At 27.7% G+C, this 11731-nt stretch overlaps 1 protein-coding gene across 1 annotated transcript in view; it reads left to right on the plus strand.

Annotated features, from left to right (window-relative positions):
• LOC111628865 (protein dopey-1-like) overlaps positions 1–11731 on the plus strand; it is a 78761-nt gene that overhangs the window by 55905 nt on the left and 11125 nt on the right. The window contains exons 13-27 of the mRNA XM_023372720.1: positions 796–967; positions 1168–1390; positions 1483–1720; positions 1785–1967; positions 2049–2174; positions 2259–2402; positions 3185–3348; positions 3425–3491; positions 3559–3700; positions 3815–3936; positions 5940–6049; positions 6126–6337; positions 6418–6570; positions 6644–6780; positions 6887–6942. Coding sequence (XP_023228488.1) covers positions 796–967; positions 1168–1390; positions 1483–1720; positions 1785–1967; positions 2049–2174; positions 2259–2402; positions 3185–3348; positions 3425–3491; positions 3559–3700; positions 3815–3936; positions 5940–6049; positions 6126–6337; positions 6418–6570; positions 6644–6780; positions 6887–6942 — 2249 coding nt within the window. The remainder of the gene's footprint in view (positions 1–795; positions 968–1167; positions 1391–1482; positions 1721–1784; positions 1968–2048; positions 2175–2258; positions 2403–3184; positions 3349–3424; positions 3492–3558; positions 3701–3814; positions 3937–5939; positions 6050–6125; positions 6338–6417; positions 6571–6643; positions 6781–6886; positions 6943–11731) is intronic.

Raw genomic sequence — 11731 nt, forward strand, 5'->3', positions numbered from 1 at the left:
AATTCTTTTTAAAACTTCTAGAGCTCCCTATGATTACCATACATCATCTGACTAAAATTTGTGAAACAAACTCTCTTTTTAATTTTGTTGACAAAGTACTTTTTCACACTTCATCTTGAATATTGTAGACTCTTACTTAATTGGGACTATTATACCGAATGAGTCAAAATTTCTTCACACCCTTTTCATTTCAGAGGCATTGAAGATATATTAATTTTTTTAATGTAGTTACATAGGAATTCATGCATGGAGAGAGGATGGAATCTTTTAGGTCACTTAATTAATTAAAATAGCTTTACTCCTTATGAATTTAAAGTTGTAAATTATGTAACCATAAATAAATTTATTTAAATCCAGAAAATGGTTTTATACTAAATGAATTGTGCTCTTTAACTTTGTTATCAAAACTTTTACATGTAACTTTTTAACAAGTAGGGTTAAATGTAAGTGACCTTGAAAATCATTTTCACAGTCAACTAAAAGGTCCATCCAATTTTTCATTCATGCATACCTATGTAACTATTTCAGTACTTTTGGAATGAGAAGAGTGCAAGGGACTTTCAACTCTCCTTGTATAATTAATATTGTATAGAATATTGTATAGGTATAATATTACATACACATATAAAAAAATAAATTCTGAAGATATTAAAGACAAAATTATAAAACACACAAAAATTTAATTATTGTTAAGAGTATTTTAAAATTAAATAATTAAATAGTTTTGACTGTTATCAATATTTAATCACTTTTATAATAGTTTTCTTGTATTAAAAGCTGATGCTTAAATTTCAGATATATTTATTACGTTTAGTAGCAACTTTAATTGTTTTAGAAGATACAATTATATCTCAGTGCAGTTCAGAAAAAGATGGACGGAGTGGTTCAAGTATTAAGACAGATGGAGCAGAAAGGACATCTCGCACAAGATTTTCCAATCAGATGTCTTCAGATAAATATCATCCAGGTATGAAAACAATTGATTTAAATAGATAGAGATTTGGAATGCATATCAATATCAGTGTGTTTTTTATATTTGAAAAGTTACATTACTGTACAATAAGTTTAATGTTAAGTCATTTTCTATAGTATGTTTTAAAACTAGTAAATTTTTATTATTAAAATATAACAACAACAAAAAGTAATGTAAATGTTTTTCATTTAAAGGTATTCACATTCCATCACAACCAATGTTATTGACAGCCATCATCAGTGCTCTTCGTCAGACACACAAAACTCATCTCCATACATATTGGTTATCATTAGTGACATCAACTCTACCATTTGCTGGTTGTTCTCTCACTCATTTAGTGATATCTGTTGTTAGTCAGTTATGTCATAATCTGGAAATGGTGGCATCTGTTTATAGTTATGATGTTAATTCTGACAAGTATGCAGTTTCAAGATTTCTTTAAAAATAAACTATATCTTTATATAAATTATTATTTTTTTTATTTAATTTTTTCTGTTTATTTAAATTAGGAATGAAAAATTATCCCAAGAACTTTTTGAAACACCACCAGATTATCTGTTAACAATTATTGAAGGCTTGACGACTTTGTGCCATTATTGTTTACTAGATTCTCCGGCCCCTGTTTCGACGCCAATTAGTCCCCCGCCTTTACCACCGACTCCTTCTCAGCCATACGCACCAGGTGCTAATGCATCACAAATAATTAGCAATCTTCTTCATGTATTTTCTACATCAAATGGTCAAAAGGTAATAATAAAAATGATATTTGATCTGAAGTTATATTTATTATAATTAAATTTTTTAATTTTAGTATATAACAGCATATCAAGAACATGGTAATTCAAAGGAGATAATACTTACGACACGTCGTGTTCTTTTAAGCAACATGCCACGTATTTTGGCCAGCATCAGTTCTGTATGGCAATCTTTAATGATTATGGAACAAAAGAAACCTGATCTTCCTCAACCTTCTAGAATTATGGGCTCACCAAAGGCACTATAACTAAAACTTTTATTATTTAAAATAACATTTTTTGTTCTTTATCAGTTTCTATATTTTATATTTATTTAACAGGCAGTAAAACAGCACATTTTAAGCTTCTTAAGCCCAATATCTTTGAATTATGGATCTAATTTTATGGCAGCTGTAGCAGTTGTATGGTTTGATTATCGTTTGAAAGGATCATTTACTTCTAGAAAAGTATTTTAGATACAAAAAATTAAAAAATTAACCAACAAAGTCAATAAATAAACAAATATATTTCAATCTTAAATATCTTTACAGGTAAATTTAACATGGTCTAATGAACAACTGTTACTTGTCCAGCTTGTTGGTGCAATAAAAGTTTTGCCCATGGAAACAGTAGTCCAAAATGTTAGGCAAGTTTTACGTCAACCGCCAACAACATCGTATGATAAAAATAAAAGTGTAAGTATTATAATTCTTTTTATACCAATTGGTAATTTTGAATACAGAATGGTATATTTTAATTATAATATAATATTTACTTCAAGTTAATTCAATTTATACTATAGTTTTCCAAGTACTGTTAAATACAATATTATATAAAATTTTTATTATAATTTAAAATGAAATTTATTCTCAGAGAATTCAGTTTACAGTTCTGTACAAAATCATACAACATTTATAAATTAATATTTTCAATGCTAGATAGGTATTGTTCTCAGACCTTGCATACAAAACTTTGAACAATCCTCTCGGACATCCAACTAGAAAATCCAAAACTAGAAAATACAAAACTTTGAACAAGAATGTTAGTTCTAGAATAAAATTTACAAACTAGTCATTTAACATACTATTAGATGATGCTTGAAAAGCACTGGAAATAATCTATAAATATTTTATGAACTTAAAAAATTGTAAATTGGACTTTCTGTAAGAATTAATTGAAGTTAAGAAGTTGCACTATAAGAATGTCTAAATTAAAATCAAATTCTTTAATGTTTTGTATTTGTTACAATTATAATAAAGTAAATAAATAAATATAACTTTAAAATCTAGCAGCAGATTTTACTAAACATTCATTTTATTTATTAAAAACTGCTTGAATGTCATATTTTTTAACTTGTTATTTATTAAATTTTATTGTTCAAATTTTTTATTTAAAATTTTTATTAAAATTATTATTTACAACTTTTATTTTTAGAATAAAATTGAATATAAATCATGCTATACTTTTCTTGAAATAGAATAAAAAAGTTCCATTGGAAGTAAATGTTCTTCAGTTCTTTCTGGCTTATGTTCAAAACACTTCAGGATCACAACTTAATGAATCTCGTCAGTCTCTGTTAGGTCTTTGGAGAGATGGTCTTCAAATTGTTTCTTTGCCACCGGTACAGTTTCATCTTCTTGCGTAAGTGAATTTAGTTTTTTAAATAATTTATTTATCTAAAATTTTACATTAGAAAATTATTTTTTTTTTTTTGTAGAATACTTCATGAATTTGTACAGAAAACACCACTTATTGAAGATAAAAAGAATCAAAAAGATCTTCAAGTAAGGAAATAGAATTTTTTTATTTTAATTTATATTTTAAATAATTAAACAAAAATTATATTTCTAGGATGTAGCACAAAAATTAATTGAAGCATGTAGTACAGTGGCAGGCTCATGCTTAGAGCAGACCACTTGGTTGTGGAGGAATTTGGCAGTTCGACCTGGTCCACAGCATGACATACCAGATTCTGATCCAGATGTTGAAGAAGGTAACAATTATTTAAAAAATTTTTTCTGATATTGATTACATGAAAAATTATTAATTTATTAGAATATAAATATTAACAAGTTTGAAATTTATTTTATTCTTATTGTTATTAAAGAACCACCTGTTGAAGAAAATAAGAATCAGTCAGGAGATAAGGAAGACATATCACAGTTATCCAGCAATGGCATTAATAACACTCAATATTATAGTGTACAAGCTCTTTGTGTATTAGCAGAGGTGAGTTCTGAAGAATCATGACTAGTGAAAGAATATTCTTTAATTATAGGGTAACTGTATTCTTATTAGTTTTAACTCTATAATCCTTTTATATCATGTATAGTATTTCATACAGCAAACAAATATCCAATGGTTTAACCACATACAATTTATTATTCACTTTTCTCTTCTACAGACCGAAATGCATATATAGATGAGAAAATTGGATAAATTGTATGTGGTTAAAACCATTGGATATTTGTTTGCTGTATGAAATACTATACCCGATATAAAAAGATTATAGAGTTAAAACTAATAGTGAAAGAAATATGAAACTTAAATAACTTAATTTTTTTGTATCTCTTCAGAATAGATACAATTATATGTAATGAGTAAATATATTTTTATGAGTTTCCTTATTTAATTGAGGAAACTCATAATTTATATATATATATAAGTTANAAATTATTATATTTTATGGCATATAAGATGTGCTTCATTTAGGAACTGAATATTTAGGAAAAAGTGTTTAGTGCATTTAAGCCATCATGCACCCCTAGCATTTGACCCCCTAATTTTTTTATTGCATTTTGGTTAAAAAAAAAAGGAAAAGAAAAATTAGGGTGCACACTTATTTATCAGGGAAAAAAAGAAGTTTAAAAGAAGTCATTTTCAATTAATATTTACCATTAAAATATTATTTATGAATACAAGCAATAGCTGCTTAGCTAAAGTATAGTAAATTAGCTGTAGTAAGCAGTAATATATGGTTGGCCAGTAAGTCTTTGTGGTTTTTTAATGTGTAAAATTTCAGAGAAGGTAATAACTTTCTCTGAAACTTTATTCAGTAATGTATAGGATGTTTGATTTACATTTTATTGATTTTGGATTGGTGATGGCACTTATGTTGCAGTGACTTCATTTATTTCATGCTTAATGAGGGAATTTTCCTTAAGTTGCATTTTTAAATATTTTTGCACTTGGCTTATTTTAAATATACTTCATTAAATTTAAACTTTAAAAAAAGAGTCTTATCGTGTTACTTTTTCAACAAATTTTTTTCAAGTTTTTCTGTAGTGACCATGTGATGTTCTATTATCTAGTTGGAAGTAACAATCTAACAAGCCTGTTATTTAGAAAGTATTATTGCTCATTTAACTCATGTGCTGTACATAAAATTTATCTTTGTTTTATGAAGGTGGAATTAAGAAATGGCTTTGTCAAGGGCTATAGAAACAGCATCACAATGTCAATCATCAAAACAATATTCAATATTTATTACTAAAGACAGCAATGAAATCTTTTAAAAGACAATAGTGTTTACTCAGAATGTAGTGTATAAAGAAATTTTATAAAGAAAGATTTTAATATTATTTTAATATAAAGGCCTAAATCTGTCTGTTTGTGTAAGTGAATTCTCTATAACTCCTACAATTTTTTGTCCACTCCAGATAAAATTTTGTTTTGTTGCTCTTTATGTTACAACAGATATTAATATTTTTACAAATTATATAGTTTATAGTAACTATTCTTGAATTTCTTCAAATCTTATTATTCTCAAGTCTTTGATCTCTACTTTCTTATAAAAGGTATTCTATCATAAATGATGGGAGAATTTTTAGTAATAAGTATAATGAACTATTGCACAAATGCTATTTATGATAATGTTTCACTCTTTATAAAGTTATAAGTGTAATCGAAAATACCAATCTACAAACTTGCTATTAATATTATCTTACATTAAGAATGTGCTTATATTAGATGTTTTGATAACTGCTATTTTTTTACTAAAATGATTACAAATATAGAAAATACTTTGCATAATTAAACTAATCTATAGAAGATACTAGTAAGTTCTAAAAATATTTTGTAATGATATTTAGTGGTCTTTCAGAATAATGCAAGAAATAATTTAAAATAGATCAGCAGTTTTTTCTCTCAAAAGAAAAATCAAATTTTTAATATTAAAATAAAATTATGTAATTAAATTAAATTTATTAGTTTAAAATGTTTTTTTTCCATAGTATCTTGCTCCAGTATTAGATGTTGTTTATGCCAGTGAAGAGAAAGAAAAGGTTGTTCCTCTTCTCAACAGCATTATGTATTATGTTACTCCATACTTAAGAAACCATGGGTAAGATAATTGTTTACATTAAATGTGAAATAATAATAATAATAATTATAAACAATAATTAAAACTTTTCTATTAGTCCCCACAATATTCCTAGTTTTCGTGCTTGTTCTCAATTATTGGCCAGTGTGTGCACTTACCAATATACTCGCAAAGCTTGGAGAAAAGACGTATTTGAACTTCTTTTGGATTCAGTATTTTTTCAAATGGACACTGTTTCTATTAAATATTGGCAAACAATCATCGATCATCTCATGACACATGACAAGACTACTTTTAGAGACTTCATGAGTAAGTTGGAAATGCATTACAAGTATACATTATTCTGGACTACAAAAATGAAAGTTTTTCTTTTCTTTCTCTCTTTCCAGCGCGAGTTGCAATGGCACAGTCGGCTTCATTGAGTCTGTTTAGCAGCAAAGAACAGGAGTATGAACAGAGAGCACAATTGTTGAAGAGATTAGCATTTGTTCTGTTCTGCAGTGAAGTTGATCAGTATCAAAGATTTATGCCAGATATTCAAGGTATAATGTACATTTTAGTCATTGCATGCATGAAAAATTACTAAATTAATTAAAAATTATTATTATTTTTCAGAACGACTTTCTGAATGTCTCAGATTACCACAGGTGCCTTCCGTTCAAGCGCAGGTGTTTTTGTGTTTTCGTGTATTGTTGATACGTGTCTCTTCGGAGCACGTGACTTCTCTGTGGCCTGTCATAATTACAGAAATGGTAAGTTATAAATATATTTCCATTTACTGTTTTCAAACCTTTTTGTGTTTTTAATTATTATATTAATTTTAATAGTATTTTAAATGCTGAAAATTTGTCTTAATAGGTTCAGGTGTTTCTACAGGTAGAACATGAACTTTGGACTGATTCAGAAGAATTTAGGTAAATTTTCATGGTCATTGATTCAAATTTCAATTTTATTAATTTTTATTTGATAATTTTTGGATATGTATTTGAACTTGATTAACAATAGTATTTAATAACTAACTTAGATAGTAATTAGATAAGATGTACTGTAAATGTTAAAAGATTTGTTATTAGTTATAGTACAATTAGTTATGGCTCAAATAAATATTTGAAATGACTATTTCAAATGTTATTTTTTTCATTTAATGTTTTTGCTTTATAAATATCCATCTTCAAATTCTATAGGATCAGAAATACTCATTATAGATAAGAATTATATGATATTTAAAATAATTTATAATTTTTTTGGCATCTACAAATTGGAATTAAATGCATATTATTTGTATATAATGAAATCAAATTAAGTAAAATTATAATCATTTGGTCTGTGTAAATGTTCTTTATGCTGTTATATTTATATAATCAAATCTGTTTTCTAAATAAAAACTCAAATTTCTAGAACAAACAAATATTTTTGATTTTGCAGAGTGAAATTTGATTCACTTAAATGATTTGTTCTCTACTCAAAATGCATACACCAGTTTTTGTAATCCATTAAGCACTAAAAATACATGTAAATTACTGGAAAATTAATGCAAAATTGATGATGAATATGATATTTTCAGTTAAAACACTGAAAATATCAAAACTCCTGAACTCCAACTAAGATTTAACTGATATTTAGAGAGAGAGATTTTCTAAGTTTAAGTATCCTAATACACCAACTATTAATCCTGATAAGGAAAGTTTTTTAAAGAAATAGGAGAATTAAACTGGTATGTATTACAAGAACTGAGACAACCAAATACAGTATAAAGAAACATGCTTATACAATGACAGTTTTGTTTCACGAGAGCCATATTCAGTCTAGAAATGAAATTGTTTTGTTTTTATCTGTATATTGTTTTCAACTTGTAAATATCATAAAATAATTCCAGTAAAGCAAACTGCATTTGATGCAGAATCAAACATTATAATGTTAATACTATATTTAGCATTGTTGTCAAAGTATTAGTTTGTTAGTTAATTTTTGGTAATGACTTGTAATGTACTACATATTTTTCTCTTATTAACTAGTAGCTCGGGATGCCTCCTAGTGGGCGTTCTTTACAAATTTCCATGAGGCACGGTTCCTTTGACTTGTTTGTTCCTATCAATATGCTCTACAGCTCTGATAAAGTCCCAATTGCGACATATGGTTCTAGATGTCTACCTATTAAACATTCTTTAAAACTTTAAAATAGTTTAATTTGTTTATTTACCTTCACTGGTAAACCTCAATTTTAAATGCATCCACCATTTTTTCATCAAATTTCCTGTGAGTTCACTGAGTCATGGGATGTTGTAAGGTTAATCAAGGCATATAATAATTATTTATACCATTCTGTGGTATAAATATTAAATTCCTATTACAAATGTAATAGGAATTTAATATTTGTAATAGGAATTTAATGTTTGGCTATTACATTTGTAATAGGAATTTAAATATTTTTAATAATTAATTTAAAATCATTACTAGGGCGCCTCTAGTGCCTGTTTTTCTCATACCGTTACGTGGACAGACACACGTTCAATGGGTTATAAGATATAAAGTTCAGAGAGAAAATATTAACAGAACTATCTATCTGATGAGATTCAATTGCTGAAAAGATATTAATTATTGTTGTTAAATGTACTCAGTTATTTGTTAATTGATTTTCTCCATGCTTATTTGATTTTGCTGGGATCATTTTGTATTTACATGTTGAAAGAACACATCATAAAATTATGAAGTTTCTTTCTTCAATCTACATAAATAATTGCCACAATATTGCATTTGTTTGCCTCAATTTCTGTATTATATATTTCTTTTATTCTTTAATTACCTTTCCTGTTACTGTATACAAGGTCCTACACATCTGGAAACTCAGGGATTTTCATTAGTGTTCAGAAAAAGTCATGGAATGTCAGGGAATTCATTAAAAATTGTCAAAAATGTCAGGGGAATTTGCTTCTGTCTTGTTGATTTTATGCTTGATCAAGTGTAGCCATCTGCTGACAGCAAGAAGTAATATGATGCAATACAACTTATGTAAAGGAGCTTGCACAAAATTTTTCCAAAAATTTACAAAGTACACAAAATGATGATAAATAATACCATTTAAACTATTTATTTTCTATTTTAATAATTTGGATTTCATAACAAAACAATATCAGATTTTTTTTTCCAGTTAGTAATTTTATAAAATTCAGGAAATTTATTGAGAGCTAAATGTAATAAATATATACTTTTGTACATGGATTACATAGAATTTGTTAATAAATAATAAAAAAATAATTGATTATTTTTTCTTTTTTTCAAAGCCTTGTAGATAGATTTATGATTGTGGATTAATAACAGAATTTTAATAATACATTTTATTTTTAATTTTAATAATTCAGCAATTATAAAAAATATATAACTGTTAATTAGAAAAAAAAATTAATTAATTAAAATGTTGGAGAAGCAAAACATATATGTATAGTAACTCAAATGCTGTTTTATTTTGTCAATGTGCCGTACTGTAAGGGACATGTGGATAAGGGAATTTGTACGAAGTTGGTCAGAGAAAGTCATGGAAATAAAAACAAAAATTTGAGTAAGAACCTTGTATATTAGAACTTGATTGCCTACTGTTTTCTCAATTAGTTGTATTTCCTTCAGAATTAGCACAAGGTTGCTGTTGAGAATGTTAATTTCAAATTTTAAAGTTCTTATAAAATTAAAACTACAAAACTTAAAAAATGCAATTAATTGAAAATAATTTCTAGATAAGTTGATAATTGTACATTTTCAAGCATTTTCCAAAGTTTCTGCATTTCTGTAATGCATTCCCCCTCTGATTTTCTGTTTGAAAACTTTAAGTCCTTTGTGTACATCAGTTTTCATGGGGAATTAAATTGTTTAACATTATCTTCCTTCTCTCACCTTATGTGAGTATTGTTGTGTTGCAAAGCAGGTTTGTGGCATTGTACATTTGTTTTTCTCATGTCCTATTAATGTTTCACCAGCATTGTTCTAAACTTAATTGGTGTCTAGAAAAAATCCACACATGTTTGTGTACTTTATCTCTTGCTTCTGTTATGTTTTTTTTAAATCTCAATATGTAATTGGTTCAGACACCATTATTTTGTAGGAATTATCACAGAAAGTAGTCAAAATGGTAGGAAAATTGAAAAATTGTGTGAGAGTATCAAAAAAGTGTTTATGCCTTGTTTAGCTTGTATGAAAGAAAACCCACTGAGGAGAGAAATATCGTAATTTCCTAAACGCATCTGGGTGGAATAAAGTTGTTGATTGGCTAGTATTTTTGGAGTCTGTGGATGTGATAATTCCTAGAAAATAAAGGTGTTTGAACCAATTACCCATTGAGATGTTCGTGTGACAGCCTTTTCTTTAGAAAAAGAAAACTCTGAATGTAGTATTTGAATGGTGATGAAAAGCTGTACATTATCTTTTGTTTTTGTAATTGTACAAGTTTCCATTGTCGAACACAATTCAATATGGTCAATTCAACTTTGGGCATGCAGTGCAAGTTTCTGTTTAAGACTTGGTTCATATTTTTCAGACAGTACTTAATGTAATTGATTGGTTGATCCTTTTCGTGAATGTTCGCCTTAAGAATTGCCCATAAATCCTCATTTTTTTCAGTTCGGTAGACTATCATCTTGCAAGCTGCAGATGATAGTCTACCGAACTGAAAATCGGATTAAAGAGACAAATTCACAACGAAAATAGCAGCAGCCGTAAGTGATTTTCCGCATAAATCCTCAATTGGCCTAATTTCTGGCATGTTTGTTGGTCATCTTCCTTTTTCGATGAAGATATTTTCTCGTCACAGGTAGTTAGGTACAGTTTTGGCATAGTGGAAATTTGATCTGATCAGAACATGTAATCTGCTTGAGAATAGTTCTTTTGAATATAAGGAATTGGGCAATGTTGTACACATTCATTTAAATATTGCCAGACATTGATGTCAAAACTTGATTTTCTGGTTAGGACTGTAATTAGAGAGGTTGAGGCAGACGTTTTAAACGTGTAAACATGTAGGTCGGACGTTCGGCGCCACTTTCCCGTAAGCCTAAAAGTTTGACAATGGTGTTTGGATAGTCGGTGGAATCACGCTCGACATTCCAAACACCATCGTCAAACTTCTAGGCTTACGGGAAAGCGGCACCGAACATCCGTCCTACACGTTTAATATTGAATTTTACGTATATAAAAGAAGTCGGATAACTTGATATAACCTGTTATGTGAGACAATACCAATTTTCTGGTTATTACTGTTCTTTTGGCATGGATGCATTTGGCTCTGTTTATTAAATATCTGAGGTGATTATGATGTAATAGTAGCCATTCTAGTGTGGCTTTTAGTTGTGCAACAGTGACATACATCACTTTCTTCATTACAATATAGTTAAGTTCTTTTTCTAGTAGACTTCTTTGTCTTCTGATTCTGAAGAATGGATTCTCTAACAAATTTACACAATAATTTGTATAAACACAATAAAAAAAAAAGCAGCTATCGACAGTATATGATATGATTAATGAGTAACAAATAAAATACATTTTTGAAGAGGAAGTCCATATTCATTCTTTACGAGAACTCTTAAATAGCTGTGATTCTGATCTTCAATGTTTCCATTTTAAAATTCACAAGATGATCTTGAATAAATCTTGTATCTCCAGTACGTTACAAAACCTGATTTTTATTTTAAATTCAAAAGATATATCTTTAATTACAAG

The sequence above is a fragment of the Centruroides sculpturatus genome, unplaced genomic scaffold, assembly GCF_000671375.1.
Source record: "Centruroides sculpturatus isolate CEXI.00-Female unplaced genomic scaffold, Cexi_2.0 scaffold359, whole genome shotgun sequence".
NCBI lineage: Eukaryota > Metazoa > Arthropoda > Arachnida > Scorpiones > Buthidae > Centruroides > Centruroides sculpturatus.